Source organism: Pseudophryne corroboree, chromosome 3 (assembly GCF_028390025.1).
Source record: "Pseudophryne corroboree isolate aPseCor3 chromosome 3, aPseCor3.hap2, whole genome shotgun sequence".
Lineage (NCBI taxonomy): Eukaryota > Metazoa > Chordata > Amphibia > Anura > Myobatrachidae > Pseudophryne > Pseudophryne corroboree.
This window is the reverse complement of record NC_086446.1, coordinates 253,780,396-253,801,775: the sequence shown is the minus strand read 5'-3', so window position 1 is coordinate 253,801,775 and position 21,380 is coordinate 253,780,396. Positions and strand designations below refer to the sequence as shown.

Below are 21,380 nucleotides of genomic sequence, written 5' to 3'. Positions count from 1 at the left end.
GAACCGAGTCCCGATCCAAAATCCAGATCTGAAACCAAAACACTTGAGGGTGGTTTTGCAAAACCAAAATAAAAACACAAAGATGAAATCAGAACCAAAACATGACACTCCTCACACATCTCTATTAATAAATAATAATTTATTTGTGGACCAAAATGTCTGCATCTGCTGGGTTGCACAAATTTTCATCATCTAATGGGAAGAAGTGGATTGGGCAGTGCAAATTACAAACAGAAGTGCATCTTGGTTTGCAGTAACAGGCAAGGACAAGTTTCAGGATGAGATTATTTAAATAACTTATACTGTAGGTGAGGAGAATAATGTGGGACATATCCACTTCACTGCCTTTTCTTCCCTGGATATTTCCAGATGTGGTATAGAACATCTATTCTATCTAGACAGACATTCAATAGGTTTTTTTTTTTTTTGCCCACATCTTGTATATTTTATGTTTTGGTACCATCATTCGTAGAAATGTAGATTCTTGCAGGCTCACTTCACTCACCACGCTTCAGCAAAGGTGGCTTGCCACAGGTTACTATTCCCAATTGTACTGTAGTTCATGTGGATAGTAAATCAAGCAAATGTTGGGAAAACATGTGAAAAACAAAAAAAACTTGTTTTGACCATTTGTCATGTCAACAATTGTCATGTCAACCATATGGTGTTGACATATTGACTGTCTTGCTAGATAGTGTAGACCTATCATCCAGATACCAATTTTTCCACACCTTGTAGGTTGTCGAGAGTAGGTCTCATCCTACATTTAAACATTTTGTGAATTCCAGCTGCAAACTAATAGAAAAGTGCATTCCTAGGTGGGACTTTTACCAATGTAACACACAAGAGTGACATGTAATAAGACCAGCCTTGATCAGGGGAATAGCCAGAACTTTATGGGCCACCTAGCAACATTTTGAAGCAGCTCCTACTACCTTCTACAGAGACAACTCAACAACAGTTGTTCATTTTATGCCATATAGTAGTGCCCTAGTTCATTTTATGGATAATAGCGGTGCTTTAGTTCATGTGATGCCCCATAGTAGTGCCCTATTTTATATTATACCATACAGTGCACCTCGCTCATAAGGCCCAAATGTATTAAGCATTAACAAGAGATAAAGTGGAGACGGATAAAGAGTGATAAAGGACCAGCCAATCAGCTTCCTAGCTGCCATTTTGCAGGCTGTGCTTGAAAAAATGACAGGAGCTGTTTGGCTGAACATTTATCACTCTATCAATCTCCACTTTATCTCTTGTTATAGCTTAATACAGTTGGACCATTATGCCATATTTTAGTGCCCTAGGGGGGCAGATATATTAACCTGGAGTAGGGATAAAGAAATGATAAACCAGTGATAAACACAAGAGGATAATGCACCAGCCAATCATTACGGATTTGAAAAATGACAGGAGCTGACTGGCTGGTGCGTTATCACCTTGCACTTATCACCGATTTATCACTTCTTTATCCCTTCCCCTGGCTTAATATATCTGCCCCTAGAGGTTAGCAATATGCCACATTGTATTGCCGCCAGTACATATGCCACACAGCGCCCCCAGTTCATATTATGCCACAAAGTGTTTAGCGGCCAATATCATGACCCTAACAGACAACTTTATGTCCTGAGTGCAGTTAAGCCAGGTCTCAAAGATTGTCCCTCTAAAAATGTGGGCCCCATAGCAATGGCACCCCCTACAACCAATATAGCTACGTTAAGATTTTAAAAGAAGATTTAAAGCGTTATAAAGTTGGAAATGAGTGCAGTGTTTCACGCTACTAACTGCGCAGATCTTCCACTTATAACACAAAGCTTAGTGATGATTGATTAACATACTGGAATGCACTGGCCAGAAAACTGGGAGCATTTACACAGATAAAGAATCATTGCTGCTCCACAATATTTCCAGGTCATAACTGAGCCTTAACATTAATTAAAATACATTTAATATTTCACCTTATAAAGAAAGCATCTTGAAGCATAGGAATTAGCAGGGCATACACATACCATTGAATTCTTGACACTCTGTAGTAACCGCTCGTGTTGCTCTGCTATTGACAAAGCTGCTGAATGAACCTTATGATAAATGGCTTCACCTTCTCTGGTTTGGAAGATAAACAGTCCTTCCCCTGTGTCACACATCCTGCCAACAAACAAACACAAAACACATGTGAAGGAAGACTTGGATTCTGCAGCCAAATACATTAGTCTTCCCTGTAGTACTGTATATCCAAGCTTGTCTAGTGCAATCAAACTGGTCACATCCTGATCCTGTGCAAACAAATAGACAGATAAGAGTATGACTGACCTCTGAGAGATAAGTATTTAAAATTATAAAGCTGCCATCCTTGAATTGTGTTATGTTACATTATGGCAAAGAGATGTGCGGTCAGTCTCTGATATACGCATGCCTTGGAGCGTGTTGCAACCACCCATGGTGTGCGTATATCAGAGCGTGACCACACACCCCAGAGAGGTATATCTATCTTATAAAATGGCCCCTGTTGTGACAAAATAAGGTGAAGTCAGTACAGGTTGTTTAACTTGAATTATTATATTTTTAATGAATAAACACACAACTAGATTACAGTGTAAGTGAATAAAAAAGTTGAACTTTTTCGGTCAGAAATGTGTATGTCTGTCAGTGGGGCAGTGCTGTGCTGCTGTCAGTGAGGCAGGGATGTGTTGCTGTCAGTGAGGCAGTGCTATGCTGCTGTCAGTGAGGCAGAGATGAGCTGCTGTCAGTGAGGCAGGGATGCGCTGCTGTCAGTGAGACAGTGCTATGCTGCTGTCAGTGAGGCAGGGATGTGCTACTGTCAGTGAGACAGTTCTGTGCTGCTGTCAGTGAGGCAGAGATGTGCTGCTGTCAGTAGGGCACAGATGGGCTGATGTCAGTAAGGCAGGGAAGTGCTGCTGTCAGTGAAGGAGTAATGTGCTGCTGTCAGTGAGGCAGGGATGTGGTGCTGTCAGTGTGTCAGTGCTGTGCTGCTGTCAATGAGGCAGGGATGTGCTGCTGTCAGTAAGGCAGGGATGTGCTGCCATCAGTGATACAGGGATGCTCTGCTGTCAGTGAGGTAGGGATGTGCTGCTGTCAGTGAGGCAGGGATGCGCTGCTGTCAGTGAGGCAGGGATGCGCTGCTGTCAGTGAGGCAGGGATGCGCTGCTGTCAGTGAGGCAGGGATGCGCTGCTGTCAGTGAGGCAGGGATGCGCTGCTGTCAGTGAGGCAGGGATGCGCTGCTGTCAGTGAGGCAGGGTTGCGCTGCTGTCAGTGAGGCAGGGATGTTCTGCTGTCAGTGAGGCAGGGATGCGCTGCTGTCAGTGAGGCAGTGATGTGCTGTTGTCAGTGAGGCAGCAACATGCTGCTGTCAGTGAGTAGTGCCTCTGTGTGCAGAGATGCCTTAACAGCAGTTTAGGCCCTGGGCAAAGCAATGAACTAGGACTACTACCCACCCATTTGCAGGAAATAAAATTAAACCTCTAGATTTACTGGTACTTTAAACAAAAACAATATTCAAACATTAAAAAATGATTAATAATAATAAGCCTTGAAAAACACAAACAAATGATTATTTGGGAAATAACGGGGGAATAGTATAGAAATATGTGAGTTAAAATTCTCTATAAATATATATACAGTGGGGCAAAAAAGTATTTGTACAGCCACCGATTGTGCAAGTTGACCCACTTAAAAAGATGAGAGAGGTCTGTAATTTCCATCATAGGTACACTTCAACTGTGAGAGACAGAATCTGAAAAAAAAAAAAACTAGGAAATCACATTGTATGATTTTTAAACAATTTACTTGTATATTCTTGTGGAAAATAAATATTTGGACAATCAAAAAGTTTAAATCAATAGTATACTTTGTAATATAACCTCGGTTGGCAATTACAGATGTCAAACGTTTCCTGTAGTTCTTGTCCAAATTTGCACACACTGTAGCAGGTATTTTGGCCCACTCTTCCATGCAAATCTTCTCTAGATCTGTCATGTTTTGGGGCTGTCACCAGGCAACACGGACTTTCAACTCCCTCCACAGATTTTCTATTGGGTTGAGGACTGGAGACTGGCTAGGCCACTCCAGGACCTTGAAATGCTTCTTACGGAGCTACTCCTTAGTTGCCCGGGTGGTATGTTTGGGGTCATTGTCATGCTGGAAGACCCAGCCACATTTCATCTACAATGCTCTTACTGAGGGAAGGAGGTTTTTGCCCAAAATCTCCCAATACATGGCCCCATTCATCCTCTCCCTAATATGAATCAGTCGTCCTGTCCCCATTGCAGAAAGCAGCCCCAAAGCATGATGTTTCCACCCCCATGCTTCACAGTGGGTATGGTGTTCTTGGGATGCCATTCATCATTCTTCTCCTCCAAACACGGCGAGTGGAGTTTATACCAAAAAGTTTGACTTTGCTCTCATCTGACCACAATACATTCTCCCAATCCTCCTCTGGATCATCCAGATGGTCACTGGCAAACTTTAGACGGGCCTGGACATGTGCTGGCTTAAGCAGGGGGACCTTTTGGGCGTTGCAGGATTTCAATCCATGACGACGTAGTGTGTTACTAATGGTAACCTTAGTGACTGTGGTCCCAGCTCTCTTGAGGTCATTGACCAGGTCCCCCCGTGTAGTTGTGGGCTGATTCCTCACTGTTCTCAAGATCTTTGATACCACATGAGGTGAGATCTTGCATGGAGCCCCAGGTCGAGGGAGACTGTCAGTGATCTTGTATTTCTTCCATTTTTTAATAATTGCGCAAACAGTTGATCTCTTCCCACCAAGCTGCTTGCTTATTGTTGAGTAGCTCATCCCAGCCTTGTGCAGCTGTACAATTTTGTCCCTGGTGTCCTTAGACAACTCTCTGGTCTTGGCTATGGTGGAGAGGTAGCAGTCTGACTGTTTGAGGGTGTGGACAGGTGTCTTTTATACAGTTAACCAGTTCAAACAGGTGCCATTAATACAGGTAACGAGTGGAGGATAGAAGAGCTCAAGTTTCAAGCTTCTTAAAGAAGTACAGTAACAGGTCTGTGAGAGCCAGAAATCTTGCTGCTTGGTAGGTGTCCAAAGATGTATTTTCCACAAGAATAAACAAGTAAATTGTTTAAATATCATACAACGTGATTTCCTGTTTTTTTTTTCAGATTCTGTCTCTCACAGTTAAAGTGTACCTATGATGGAAATTACAGACCTCTCTCATCTTTTTAAGTGGGTCAACTTGCACAATCGGTGGCTGTCCAAATACTTTTTTGCCCCACTATATATATATATATATATATACATACAGATCCCTGCACTCTCACATAAACTCTGCCAACAGCTGGGGTGCCAATCAGAGTCCAACCCACTTAGAGGTGGGACCCATAGTACAGTACAAGGTTATCCACCTAGTGGAACAGATAGCACTCTCCAGACTTTAATCTCAATTATTTAGCAAAGAGAATTTAATAAAGGTAATCTCACAGTTCCAGTTGTAAAGTCCAATTCCGACGTTTCGGTCCACACCAGGACCTTTGTCAAGGAGTTACAGCATAGTTACAGCAGACATCAGCACAGCATGGTCAGCATAAACAACAGTTCCCATTTATGCTGACCATGCTGTGCTGATGTCTGCTGTAACTATGCTGTAACTCCTTGACAAAGGTGCTGGTGTGGACCGAAACGTCGGAATTGGACTTTACAACTGGAACTGTGAGATTACCTTTATTAAATTCTCTTTGCTGAATAATTGAGATTAAAGTCTGGAGAGTGCTATCTGTTCCACTAGGTGGATAGCCTTGTACTATATATATATATATATATATATATATATATATTTGTATCTATATTTTTATATATATATATATATATATATATATATATATATATATATATATATACATATACACACCTTAATAATAACACAACCACAACTTTACCAAGGACATGCTCAGGGCCAGCCCCAGGTCTACTAGTGCCCTGTGCGGGAAATTGTGGAGCTCCTTCCCACTATGTCCATAATTAATACTTGTATTATTCTTTTTATTATTAAAAAACACACACACACACACACACACACACACACTGTTACAATTACGCTGATAGGACAAAATAAAACACATTGGACGCCACAAGAAAAAAACAACACATTGGCCCCATGGGAAAATATTAAACACACTGGCATCAGCACAGTAAAAAAACATACAAACATTGAACACACTGGCCATCACAATCAGTGTCTCTCTCTCTTAATCAAACAACCCAGCAGAGTCAGCAGACCACTGTTTATTAAGTTTACCTTAAAGTAAGGACTCCTCATTGAAATTGCCACAGGGCAGGCCACTGTTGACTCCTCCATTCTCTACAATGGTACATCAGTGTTAGCACAGAGGAGTCAGCGCCACCTGACAGTGTCAGCCTGTCATCTCTTCAGTAGCGCGTCTACTAGCCTGCCCAGTCATCATTATGTATGGGCAAAGTGGCCAGTCCCTGTTTCCTGGCTACTACTAATGCAATCACCCGGGAAGGCAGGGTGTCTAGCAGCTGAAATGGGGCCTTACAATCATGGGGCCCCTTGTCAACTGCCCACTTATCGCAAACATATAGATAGCCCTCCCTTTCTGTGTGTGATGCTTTTTTTACAGTTCGGTTTGATTACAGATAGCCATATGACAATTGGAAGTGTGCGGACATGCTGGGAACTCTGTTGTCATCGGGAAATAATAATGCATGGTCATATGATTCAATGTGTTCAATCATTTTAGAATTTTCTGTCTTTATTCCATGCCTCTATTTGTGTGTGTGTGTGTGTGTGTGTGTGTGCGTGCGTGCGTGCGTGTGTGTGTGTGTGTGTGTGTGTGTGTATATATATATATATATATATATATATATAGATATCACCACACCATGAGGCTCCAGCTGGGGCTATGTTGTAGATGAGACCAGCACTCCGGATATAGTCAAACACTTCTATGCCATTTATTGTGCAAAATCAGCAATTAATACCATCACAAGCGGGTTTATCCGTGCAAATTCAGCAATTTGTAAACATGTTTCAGATAATTTCAAGTATCTCACACATCTCCTGTGTATGCTGGGGATATGTATCCTACCCAGCCGAGTCTCCCAACAGCTGTTTCGGCTATCGCCGTCGTCAGGGGAGCTGTTACCGTCAGTCTGCTTACCTTGTCACTTAAATACCCCATAAGTAATCAAACAACGTGCTCACCTGTTTCCCCAATCTACTGTGTCCCCGCCAGCTGAAGCCGAAGGGCGCGTCAGCCATGCCGCCCGGACGCCGAGGCGCTGAATTGTGACGTCATCCGGCTCAGTCCCCTATTAGCGGGCCGCTCTCGGCTTTTCCTCCGTCGCCTAGGTAACGGAGGACACCGTCTATCTGCGCCACGCCTTCGTGACGCGTGTTCAATGTCCCCCGCCCTCTCCTCAAAACGAAGTAAGCCAATTGGTCCGCCCTTTCAGGGGTTCCGCCTTTAGTGACGTCTCTCCCCAGCCCCCCCGTATCCCGGCAACAGAGCCGCACCGCCCCCCGACATCTGCAGCAGGGATCAGGACAAAGGGGAAACACACTGTATCTACATAAAAAACCTCTGTAGCTAAGTGCCCACCAGGAGACAGTCTATCCCAGGTAGCGGGTACTAGTAGATAATTCAGCCATTTACTGTATTAACATCAGATTAACATCTCATCCACTGTAACAAGACCGTGTGTGGCTCTCTACTAAATCACTAATGTTATTGGTTCACAATCCTATTAGTTAGTATATCCTTGGTCACACATTGCATCTCATAACAATAGGATTTAGTCCCCAATATACTACCCTTATCTACTCAAACAAAGACAATGTCCCCAAACATTAAGGCAAAATTAATATACATCGTGTAATGTGTGGAGAAGATATCCGCTTAAGTATCACAGCTACTCAGAACAGTAGGCCTGATCCCTACCCAAACTCTATCTATTATTTATTATTTACAGAAAGCATGACAGGATTAATTCCTCATTCAACCCAGAAGGGGCCATAGCATTCAATTGGTATATCCACCGGCTCTCTTGTTTCAGCAGATATTTATTGCGGTCACCGCCTCTTCTGAGCGGCGGTATGTGGTCCAGCGGCATAAATTTAAAATCCTTTATTTTGTGACCACAATTCACAAAGTGCCTAGCTACCAGCGGAGTATTGGTTTCTACTAATTGTAGAGCTTTTTTAATCGAAGACCGGTGCATAGAAATTCTTTCCTTTAGCATTCGGATCGTTTTGCCCACATAGATCTTTTTGCATGGACATATAATGATGTAGGTCACATATCGTGTTTCACATGTCATCCTGTGTCTCAACACATATTTTTCCCCCCGTATTGGGTGTATAAATTCGCTCCCCGTCAGCATAAAGGTGCAGTTGGCACAACTGCCACATTTGAAGGCTCCCTTTTGCAAACTGAGCCAATTGCTATTGGACACCGTACCTGGACTGACATCCGAATGTGAAATCCGTTCCTTGAGATTCCTGCTCCTCTTATAGCTGAAGAGGGGTGTATTGGCACGGAATCTGCTTAAGGACGGGTCCGTCTGGACTATATGTCAATGCTTTAGTATTGATTTCTTGACCAAACCCGAAGTGATGGCATATGTGCTTGTGAATACCAACCGCTCAACTTCTCCTTGTTTGATCTTTGGGATCAATAGATCCTCCCGTTTAAGTCCCAAACATTTGGTCACAGCATCTTTTACCTCCAACGGGTTATATCCACGGTCAATGAACTTCTGCCCCATATTGGCTAGAGCCTCCGGCAGTCTGGTTTGGTCCGATGTAATGCGAGTCACCCTTAATAACTGAGAATAGGGGAGTCCCTTTTTCAAAGGTTGCGGATGGAAACTGGATGCCATCAGAAGAGTGTTTTTATCGGTGGGTTTCCTGAAAATATTAGTGGTAAAACATCCTTTCTCAATCCCCACCATAACATCAAGAAATTCCATGTTCATCTGGCTATACCGATAAGTGAATCTAATGGAACCAGGCCTACTGTTCAACTTATCTACAAATTCTACGAGGGTTTTCTCACCACCAGTCCATACCATGAACAGATCATCAATAAATCTAACATAAAAAATTATGAAATTTGAAAAAAGTGAATCATTCATGATGTTTTCCTGTTCATAGTCATACATAAATAAATTTGCATACGACGGGGCCATGTTCGACCCCATTGCCGTCCCATGTAGCTGTAAATAAAAAGAATTGTTAAACAAAAAATAATTTTTGTGCAAAATGACTTCAATCAGTAATATTAGAAAATCAACCGGTGGACCTACATAGTGTGGACTGGTGGTGATAGCTTTTCTCACTGATTTCATACCCTCAGTGTGATCAATACTCGTGTAAAGACTAGACACATCTAGAGTCACCGAGAGACAATCTTCAGGCGGCCGACCAAAATCTTTCAATTTGTTAATAAAATCCGTTGTGTCTTTAACAAAATAGGGAGTGTGTTGTACCACCGGTTGTAGGTGGTAATCCACATATTGTGACAGGGGTTGTCCTAGCGAACCTCTGGAGGAGATAATGGGTCTACCCGGAGGATCCACCAAATTTTTGTGCACCTTTGGCAAGATGTACAAAAGTGGGATCCTCGGATAATCTTGAACAAGAAATTTCTCAGTCTGTTCATCTATCCATGCATTACTGAGTCCTAGTCGGATAATGGAATCTATTTCTCTCTTAAAGTTCAATGTGGGATCAAATAATAGTTGTTTATAGCAAGTGGTGTTTGACAACTGCCTCATAACCTCACTGATGTATTTATTTTTGTCAAGTATTACAATGCCACCGCCTTTATCGGCGGGGCGTATGACAATCTTGGCATTGTTGTTCAGCGTTTGTATTGCTGCTGCCTCCTCTTTCTTTACATTAGAATATTTGATTCTATTCCTACGTAAACTCGGTACTGTATCCATTCTTACCAAACGCATGAACGTTTCAATAGATGCGTTTGATGAGGGGGGATCAAACGTGCTCGGAACTTTGAAGGGGATCTGTTTTGATTCAGCTGTAGCCCGTTTACTGAAAAATTCCTTCAGACGTAGCTGTCTGTGAAATCTGTATAGCTCAACTTCAAAGTCAAAAGGTTTCTGACGATGAGTTTGAACAAATGATAACCCCTTCGAGAGCACGCTGACCTCCGACTCAGTCAAAGCATGAGATGATAAATTAAATAATGCTATTTGCGGGTTGACCTGTTCTTCTCCCTTTGATTTCTTATGCCTGATGCCCCCTCTCCTGCAGGGTTTTCCAGATCTCTGTCTGGTGGCACCCTGTTGCGAGCGGTCGATTTTCCCCCTAAAAAATGTTGTTTTGATTTCCCAGAGTTGTCAGAATCACTTTGAGAAGTGTTCGACTCTATGTCTGTAAATTGTCTGGGTTGTCGTTTTCTAAATGTATGACTGGTTTGCCACTGGCGTCTATTGGTCTGTGGAATCAACCAAGGGTATACACGAAAATCTCTATAGTCCTCTTTTACCTTCTTATATTTACCCTTTTTGAACGCTAATAGTTCTGCTTTAAAAGTGGATATGCTTTCATCTAATTTGGATAGCCAATCAGTTTCACTGTCAGCCTTAATAGTCTCCAATCCTGCTGTTTCACAAGAGCGAATATCTTTCTCCACAATTTTAATGTCGGCGTTCACCTGCTGGATGACCAAGAGCATTAAGTCAAAGCTACACTGATTTAGGATCAGACACCATTGTCTGCAGAACTCTTTGCAATTACGTCCCAGGGTAGGTTGATTTTTAATTCTGAACCCTCTGGGGATTAAATTATCTTTATGGTACTGCGATAGTGTCTGTCCATGCAGCTCAAGTTCTACCAATCTTTTACGTAGTCTTAAAAGATCAGCATGTATTTCTTGAGGACTATCTAGATCAAAGGCTAGTTGTTCAGTGTTGGAAAAAAGTATTTTTGATGCCTCTTTATCTAGAAATCTCTTGGTCCCAGTGAGATCGCCGGCATTAAATTCCATGGTTTAATGAAAATACATAAGGCAAGACACACCCAACAATATAAAATCCTAAAACAGCAAATAAACAAGGTGCATATAGTATGCACCTAACAAACATCCAAACAACATATAATTAAAACCGTGGTGCAGTCCAGATCCAATTCATGGCAATTTATCTAATATGTAGTGTGGGCCGCACAACACTATAGCAAACTTCAAAAGGGTGCTCGGTCAAAGACTTTTCAATATAGATATTACCACACCATGAGGCTCCAGCTGGGGCTATGTTGTAGATGAGACCAGCACTCCGGATATAGTCAAACACTTCTATGCCATTTATTGTGCAAAATCAGCAATTAATACCATCACAAGCGGGTTTATCCGTGCAAATTCAGCAATTTGTAAACATGTTTCAGATAATTTCAAGTATCTCACACATCTCCTGTGTATGCTGGGGATATGTATCCTACCCAGCCGAGTCTCCCAACAGCTGTTTCGGCTATCGCCGTCGTCAGGGGAGCTGTTACCGTCAGTCTGCTTACCTTGTCACTTAAATACCCCATAAGTAATCAAACAACGTGCTCACCTGTTTCCCCAATCTACTGTGTCCCCGCCAGCTGAAGCCGAAGGGCGCGTCAGCCATGCCGCCCGGACGCCGAGGCGCTGAATTGTGACGTCATCCGGCTCAGTCCCCTATTAGCGGGCCGCTCTCGGCTTTTCCTCCGTCGCCTAGGTAACGGAGGACACCGTCTATCCGCGCCACGCCTTCGTGACGCGTGTTCAATGTCCCCCGCCCTCTCCTCAAAACGAAGTAAGCCAATTGGTCCGCCCTTTAAGGGGTTCCACCTTTAGTGACGTCTCTCCCCAGCCCCCCCGTATCCCGGCAACAGAGCCGCACCGCCTCCCGACATCTGCAGCAGGGATCAGGACAAAGGGGAAACACACTGTATCTACATAGAAAACCTCTGTAGCTAAGTGCCCACCAGGAGACAGTCTATCCCAGGTAGCGGGTACTAGTAGATAATTCAGCCATTTACTGTATTAACATCAGATTAACATCTCATCCACTGTAACAAGACCGTGTGTGGCTCTCTACTAAATCACTAATGTTATTGGTTCACAATCCTATTAGTTAGTATATCCTTGGTCACACATTGCATCTCATAACAATAGGATTTAGTCCCCAATATACTACCCTTATCTACTCAAACAAAGACAATGTCCCCAAACATTAAGGCAAAATTAATATACATCGTGTAATGTGTGGAGAAGATATCCGCTTAAGTATCACAGCTACTCAGAACAGTAGGCCTGATCCCTACCCAAACTCTATCTATTATTTATTATTTACAGAAAGCATGACAGGATTAATTCCTCATTCAACCCAGAAGGGGCCATAGCGTTCAATTGGTATATCCACCGGCTCTCTTGTTTCAGCAGATATTTATTGCGGTCACCGCCTCTTCTGAGCGGCGGTATGTGGTCCAGCGGCATAAATTTAAAATCCTTTATTTTGTGACCACAATTCACAAAGTGCCTAGCTACCGGCGGAGTATTGGTTTCTACTAATTGTAGAGCTTTTTTAATCGAAGACCGGTGCATCGATGCACCGGTCTTCGATTAAAAAAGCTCTACAATTAGTAGAAACCAATACTCCGCCGGTAGCTAGGCACTTTGTGAATTGTGGTCACAAAATAAAGGATTTTAAATTTATGCCGCTGGACCACATACCGCCGCTCAGAAGAGGCGGTGACCGCAATAAATATCTGCTGAAACAAGAGAGCCGGTGGATATACCAATTGAACGCTATGGCCCCTTCTGGGTTGAATGAGGAATTAATCCTGTCATGCTTTCTGTAAATAATAAATAATAGATAGAGTTTGGGTAGGGATCAGGCCTACTGTTCTGAGTAGCTGTGATACTTAAGCGGATATCTTCTCCACACATTACACGATGTATATTAATTTTGCCTTAATGTTTGGGGACATTGTCTTTGTTTGAGTAGATAAGGGTAGTATATTGGGGACTAAATCCTATTGTTATGAGATGCAATGTGTGACCAAGGATATACTAACTAATAGGATTGTGAACCAATAACATTAGTGATTTAGTAGAGAGCCACACACGGTCTTGTTACAGTGGATGAGATGTTAATCTGATGTTAATACAGTAAATGGCTGAAATATCTACTAGTACCCGCTACCTGGGATAGACTGTCTCCTGGTGGGCACTTAGCTACAGAGGTTTTTTATGTAGATACAGTGTGTTTCCCCTTTGTCCTGATCCCTGCTGCAGATGTCGGGGGGCGGTGCGGCTCTGTTGCCGGGATACGGGGGGGCTGGGGAGAGACGTCACTAAAGGCGGAACCCCTGAAAGGGCGGACCAATTGGCTTACTTCGTTTTGAGGAGAGGGCGGGGGACATTGAACACGCGTCACGAAGGCGTGGCGCGGATAGACGGTGTCCTCCGTTACCTAGGCGACGGAGGAAAAGCCGAGAGCGGCCCGCTAATAGGGGACTGAGCCGGATGACGTCACAATTCAGCGCCTCGGCGTCCGGGCGGCATGGCTGACGCGCCCTTCGGCTTCAGCTGGCGGGGACACAGTAGATTGGGGAAACAGGTGAGCACGTTGTTTGATTACTTATGGGGTATTTAAGTGACAAGGTAAGCAGACTGACGGTAACAGCTCCCCTGACGACGGCGATAGCCGAAACAGCTGTTGGGAGACTCGGCTGGGTAGGATACATATCCCCAGCATACACAGGAGATGTGTGAGATACTTGAAATTATCTGAAACATGTTTACAAATTGCTGAATTTGCACGGATAAACCCGCTTGTGATGGTATTAATTGCTGATTTTGCACAATAAATGGCATAGAAGTGTTTGACTATATCCGGAGTGCTGGTCTCATCTACAACATAGCCCCAGCTGGAGCCTCATGGTGTGGTGATATCTATATTGAAAAGTCTTTGACCGAGCACCCTTTTGAAGTTTGCTATAGTGTTGTGCGGCCCACACTACATATTATATATATATATATATATATATATATATATTAGAGATGTGCACCGGAAATTTTTCGGGTTTTTTGTTTTGGTTTTGGATTCGGTTCCGTGGCCGTGTATTGGATTCAGACGCGTTTTGACAAAACCTCCCTGAAATTTTTTTGTTGGATTTGGGTGTGTTTTGGATTCAGGTGTTTTTTTTCAAAAACCCCTCAAAAACAGCTTAAATCATAGAATTTGGGGGTAATTTTGATCCTATAGTATTATGAACCTCAACAACCACAATTTCCACTCATTTCCAGTCTATTCTGAACACCTCACACCTCACAATATTATTTTTAGTCCTAAAATTTGCACCGAGGTCGCTGGATGACTAAGCTAAGCGACCCAAGTGGCCGGCACAAACACCTGGCCCATCTAGGAGTGGCACTGCAGTGTCAGACAGATTACAGGATGTATAATCACCAGGCGTATAACACACGTCGCACAGTACAGTATACAGGATGTATAATTAATTACCAGGTGTATCACACACATCGCACAGTACAGTATATAGGGTGTATAATCCCCAGGTGTATCTCACACATCGCTCAGTACACTATATAGGGTGTATAATCCCCAGGTGTATCTCACACATCGCTGAGTACAGATTACAGGATGTATAATCACCAGGTGTATAACACACGTTGCACAGTACAGTATACAGTATGCAGCTCTGGAGGGATCAGTATTTGGCAGGAAGGCGAGGCCTGGTCCTGGCCGCAGAGTGACAGGCGGCCGTATAGTAGCAGCCAGCTCCAAATCTGGCAGTGTGTGGAGAGGGAGGGGGTGTCTGAGCGGAGGGCTTGGAAGTTCAGGGGGAGTGAGGCGGGAGCTGCTCCTCCATAGCAGCGCACAGTGGTGGTGACGGAGTCTGACAAAGAGGGATGAGGAGGATTGGGGCAACTGGCCGCAGGGGAGCACTGTGCCACAGCCATCACCTGCAGGGGGAGTGGAGGGAAACACATCCTATCTGCCACAGATAAGTGACTTCTGATCAGAGCAATTGAGGGTCGGGGTTTTTCTGAAAGGTGGAAAGGAAGGGGTTCTTTTTCATGTAGACTGGAAGGACTACAACAAATTTGGAGTGACTACACTTTTCACCCTAGTTCGGCAGCCCTGCTGCCCTTTAATACACAGATGAATGAAGACTCCATTTGGAAAGGCGGCCGCTCAGCGATCAAGAGCTGATGCAGCACATGCAGGTGTTTCTGCAAATATGAAGAAAAGAAGATCTCGTAAGAAACATCGAAATAATATGGGACCAAGTAAACCAATCTCCCAGCCAAGGCGAAATATTGTAGGCTGTAGAATACAGCATGGGTGAAAAGAGGGCAGTGGGCCAATAACCCAGTGGAAAGGAACAGTTCTGGATCAAGTACCAGTGAATCCCTCCCTCTATCTTATAAAGTATGATGGATTTGATTGTGTCTATGGACTTGAGCTTCACAAGGATGAAAGGGTGTCTGCTCTTGAAGTTCTACCAGACAGAGTTGCCTCATCCCGAATCAGTGATGCCCATTTGGCTGAAACAATGACTGGTAAAGCAGTGGAGCATGTGTTTGAAACAAAGGATTGTTCCAAGGATGAGTGGTGAGGGATGGTATTAGCACGAGCACCTATTATGAACACATGGTTTTATATAACCTATGAAATGGACCCAGTCTTATATATGTATCAACTTTTAGATGACTATAAAGAAGGAGATCTTCGGATCATGCCAGACTCAAATGATTCCCCTCCAGCTGAAAGAGAACCAGGGGAGGTTGTGGACAGCCTGGCGGGCAAGCAAGTGGAATATGCCAAAGAACATGGCTCAAAAAGGACTGGCATGGTTATTCATCAAGTTGAAGCTAAACCATCTGTGTACTTCATTAAGTTTGATGACGATTTCCATATTTATGTCTACGATTTGGTGAAGACATCCTGAATGGGATTCTGTACTTTTTTATTTTTTTTGCCAAACGTAATCTAATGTAAACATTTGTAGAAAGTCGCTGCTATCTGATTACAGAAATGCTCAGATATTCCTGCGAATCCACAATCCCTTCCCAGAGAAAAAAGAAATTGAGAAACCGTTGTTTGAGAATGTTTGTTCTCTTTCCCTTACAAAGGAACAAACCACTTTCCAAGAAAACTAACGTTTTTGGGATTATGGAGACATAATGTTTTTGAATATAAATCCTAAAGCAGGTGGTGTATTAGAGCAAAAGAGTGCAAGAGACCAGCCATTCAGTTTCTGAAATATTATGACAAAATGTTACTGTATTTCATAAGCACTCATTCCTAACTCTGCTAAGTACTGTTTGGTATACTGTATCTGGCTTCCATGAGGTAGTTGTCCATTATTTCAGCTTCCATTGACATTTTTGAAAGCGGTAGAAGTTATCGATTCTTCCCCCCCCCCCTATTTTTAATTTTCTCCTGCATAGCCCAGTAAAATGTTGCAATGTTAAGTATTGACTTGTGCCTTCTGGCGGTCCACTTCTTCACCAAACCCAGCCAAATCTCATCCTAACCCTTTGTTCCACGTTCTCTATGTACCCCATCTGTGTCACCCCTGTCTGTCTACCCCTCCCCTTTAGAATGTAAGCTCTCACGAGCAGGGCCCTCTTCCCTCATGTGCTTATCCTTTGTCTTACTTTAATAATCTTCAACTGTACCACATACAGCAGTCTTCTGCCACCTGATACTTATTCCAGTGTCATCTGCTGATGTAACTATGTTTATTTACCCTGTACTTGTCCTATACTGTCATCAACTGTAAATTGCTGTTTTCCTGTTTGATTATTTATGTACTCTGTAATTGGGCGCTGCAGAACCCTTGTGGCACCATATAAATAATAGAGATGAGCGGGTTCGGTTTCTCTGAATCCGAACCCGCCAGAACTTCATGTTTTTTTTCACGGGTCCGAGCGACTCGGATCTTCCCGCCTTGCTCGGTTAACCCGAGCGCGCCCGAACGTCATCATGACGCTGTCGGATTCTCGCGAGGCTCGGATTCTATCGCGAGACTCGGATTCTATATAAGGAGCCGCGCGTCGCCGCCATTTTCACACGTGCATTGAGATTGATAGGGAGAGGACGTGGCTGGCGTCCTCTCCATTTAGATTATAAGAGACTGAGAGAGATTTACTGGAGCTGACTAGGAGGAGTACTGTTACTGTAGAAGTGTAGAGACTGAGTGGAGAGAGTTTACTAGTGAGGACAGTGCAGTTTACTTTATAATCCGTTCTCTGCCTGAAAAAAGCGATACACAGCACACAGTGACTCAGTCACATACCATATCTGTGTGCACTGCTCAGGCTCAGGCCAGTGTGCTGCATCATCTATTATCTATATATAATATTATATATATCTGTCTGACTGCTCAGCTCACACAGCTTATAATTGTGGGGGAGACTGGGGAGCACTACTGCAGTGCCAGTTATAGGTTATAGCAGGAGCCAGGAGTACATAATATATTATATAGTGAGTGACCACCAGACACACAGTGCAGTTTATTTAATATATCCGTTCTCTGCCTGAAAAAAGCGATACACACAGTGACTCAGTCAGTCACATACCATATCTGTGTGCACTGCTCAGGCTCAGGCCAGTGTGCTGCATCATCTATTATCTATATATAATATTATATATATCTGTCTGACTGCTCAGCTCACACAGCTTATAATTGTGGGGGAGACTGGGGAGCACTACTGCAGTGCCAGTTATAGGTTATAGCAGGAGCCAGGAGTACATAATATATTATATAGTGAGTGACCACCAGACACACAGTGCAGTTTATTTAATATATCCGTTCTCTGCCTGAAAAAAGCGATACACACAGTGATTCAGTCAGTCACATACCATATCTGTGTGCACTGCTCAGGCTCAGGCCAGTGTGCTGCATCATCTATTATCTATATATAATATTATATATATCTGTCTGACTGCTCAGCTCACACAGCTTATAATTGTGGGGGAGACTGGGGAGCACTACTGCAGTGCCAGTTATAGGTTATAGCAGGAGCCAGGAGTACATAATATATTATATAGTGAGTGACCACCAGACACACAGTGCAGTTTATTTAATATATCCGTTCTCTGCCTGAAAAAAGCGATACACACAGTGACTCAGTCAGTCACATACCATATCTGTGTGCACTGCTCAGGCTCAGGCCAGTGTGCTGCATCATCTATATATATTATATATCTGTCTGACTGCTCAGCTCACACAGCTTATAATTGTGGGGGAGACTGGGGAGCACTACTGCAGTGCCAGTTATAGGTTATAGCAGGAGCCAGGAGTACATATTATATTAAAATTAAACAGTGCACACTTTTGCTGCAGGAGTGCCACTGCCAGTGTGACTGACCAGTGACCTGACCACACTGACCACCAGTATAGTTAGTAGTATACTTATATTGTGATTGCCTGAAAAAGTTAAACACTCGTCGTGTGACTTCACTTGTGTGTTTTTTTTTTTTTTATTCTATAAAAATAAAACTCATTCTGCTGACAGACAGTGTCCAGCAGGTCCGTCATTATATAATATATAATATATACCTGTCCGGCTGCAGTAGTGATATATATATATTTTTTATATCATTTATCATCCAGTCGCAGCAGACACAGTACGGTAGTTCACGGCTGTGGCTACCTCTGTGTCTCTGCACTCGGCAGGCAGTCCGTCCATAATTGTAATACCACCTAACCGTGGATTTTTTTCATTCTTCTTTATACATACATAGTTACATAGACATCTTCTCTTTATCAACCAGTCTATATTAGCTACAGACACAGTACAGTACGGTAGTTCACGGCTGTGGCTACCTCTGTGTCTGCACTCGGCAGGCAGTCCGTCCATAATTGTATACCACCTAACCGTGGTTTTTTTTCATTCTTCTTTATACATACATAGTTACATAGACATCTTCTCTTTATCAACCAGTCTATATTAGCTGCAGACACAGTACAGTACGGTAGTTCACGGCTGTGGCTACCTCTGTGTCTGCACTCGGCAGGCAGTCCGTCCATAATTGTATACCACCTAACCGTGGATTTTTTTCAGTCTTCTTTATACATACATAGTTACATAGACATCTTCTCTTTATCAACCAGTCTATATTAGCTGCAGACACAGTACAGTACGGTAGTTCACGGCTGTGGCTACCTCTGTGTCTGCAGTCGGCAGGCAGTCCATAATTGTATACTAGTATCCATCTCCATTGTTTACCTGAGGTGCCTTTTAGTTGTGCCTATTAAAATATGGAGAACAAAAATGTTGAGGTTCCAAAATTAGGGAAAGATCAAGATCCACTTCCACCTCGTGCTGAAGCTGCTGCCACTAGTCATGGTCGAGACGATGAAATGCCAGCAACGTCGTCTGCCAAGGCCGATGCCCAATGTCATAGTACAGAGCATGTCAAATCCAAAACACCAAATATCAGAAAAAAAAGGACTCCAAAACCTAAAATAAAATTGTCGGAGGAGAAGCGTAAACTTCCAATATGCCATTTACCACACGGAGTGGCAAGGAACGGCTGAGGCCCTGGCCTATGTTCATGGCTAGTGGTTCAGCTTCACATGAGGATGGAAGCACTCAGCCTCTCGCTAGAAAAATGAAAAGACTCAAGCTGGCAAAAGCAGCACAGCAAAGAACTGTGCATTCTTCGAAATCCCAAATCCACAAGGAGAGTCCAATTGTGTCGGTTGCGATGCCTGACCTTCCCAACACTGTGTTAGGAATATTTGTGTTTTGTTTTGCCTTGCATTACCTCATTCCTGCCTCTAGGGGTCTCACTTGTTGCCTCAGGTCTGAATGGCAGTTGCACACTGCCTCTGCAGGGTAATTACCTGATTGTGTGCACCTGGAGCCCAACACCCTGCTGCTATTTAACTCCAGCTCACAGGCACTTAGTTGCAGATCATTGCGGTTCCGTATGGAGTGAGACTGGGCTCTCTCCAGTAACCCTGTCCAGATTCTGCCTTATTTGCTTCTTGGAGACTTCCCTGCAGTTTGCTAAAACGCATGTGCCTTGGTTCTGGACTTCTTACCCTGCCAGTTCAACATCTACATTTCTGGACTATTATTTGCAGTTTGTTTCCATTCCTGCCTGATCACTTCATTTTTGGTATGTTATTTTTCCCCTGCTTGATTTAAACCCGGATTTCTTCATGTTTATTTTGCATCTATGTTTAACCTGAAATATTCCATTTATCGTGTTTTGTTCCATGTAATCAAGCATCCAGTTTATATTTATTTTTACCACCACTTTTTCCACAATAAACTTTACTTAATTTTCACCTGGCTTCAGCTGACATCTTTCCAAGCACGCACACACAGAGAACTCTAGAAATCGTTACAGAATGATCTGCCAAAATAAACGTGTGCAGGAGTTTTGTTTTGATTCAGCTGAATCTCATAAAATGGCTTCACTTCAGAAAGGTTCCCTGCCTCTCAAGTTTTTGCCGTTTTTGAGTTCTGCATTGCTGGTGGATTTCAGAGAGAAACTGGAGGGTATTCAAATCCTATCTTCAGAGATACTGTCTGCTCTGCCTGAAGATTCAGTAAGGTTACCTGCTTCCTTTAAGGAGACGCAGGAAAAAAGGGGAAAAGATCAGTCTGGTACTCTCAATTCTGGCTGCTGTTTTTCTAGCGTAAGCAAAGGCAAGTTTTGGAGTTTTCCACGACCCAGTCTCTCTGAGGAAGAAAGGAGACATAGAAGGGATAAGAAGCTCTGTTTTTATTGTGGCAGGTCGGGACATTTTATTCAGTTATGTCCTGCTCGCAAACATAAAAAGAGCTTTCCTCATTCTGCCATAGTGCCAAATTCTGCTCAGTTATGCCACTGTGGTGCTCAAATTTCGAAAGGAGGGGTGTCCGGCCAAGCGACCCCAGGAGGGGTGTCCGGCCAAGCGACCCCAGGAGGGGTGTCCTGCCCAGCGACTCCAGGAGGGGTGTCCGGCCCAGCGACTCCAGGAGGGGTGTCCGGCCCAGCGACTCCAGGAGGGGTGTCCGGCCCAGCGACTCCAGGAGGGGTGTCCGGCCCAGCGACTCCAGAAGGGGTGTCCGGCCCTGCGACCCCAGGAGGGGTGTCCCAGGAGGGGTGTCCGGCCCTGCGACCCCAGGAGGGGTGTCCGGCCCTGCGACCCCAGGAGGGGTGTCGGTCCCTGCTGCCCTTGCCTTCGGGCATGAGGTCCCTGCTGCCCTTGCCTTTGGGCATGAGGTCCCTGCTGCCCTTGCCTTTGGGCCAGAGGTCCCTGCTGCCCTTGCCTTTGGGCATGAGGTCCCTGCTGCCCTTGCCTTCGGGCATGAGGTCCCTGCTGCCCTTGCCTTCGGGCATGAGGTCCCT

General features: G+C 43.9%; 1 protein-coding gene and 1 pseudogene across 8 annotated transcripts in view; one reads left to right on the top strand and one right to left on the bottom strand.

The window, feature by feature from the left end:
* The window catches only part of DOK5 (docking protein 5), a 338,062-nt gene that overhangs the window by 12,849 nt on the left and 303,833 nt on the right, over window positions 1-21,380 (bottom strand). For all 8 annotated transcript variants that reach the window (XM_063959003.1, XM_063959005.1, XM_063959004.1 and 5 more), the window contains one exon: window positions 2,010-2,145. In XM_063959003.1, the coding sequence (XP_063815073.1) occupies window positions 2,010-2,145 (136 nt within the window). The remainder of the gene's footprint in view (window positions 1-2,009; window positions 2,146-21,380) is intronic.
* On the top strand, window positions 15,142-15,972 carry LOC135057668 (spindlin-Z-like; annotated as a pseudogene).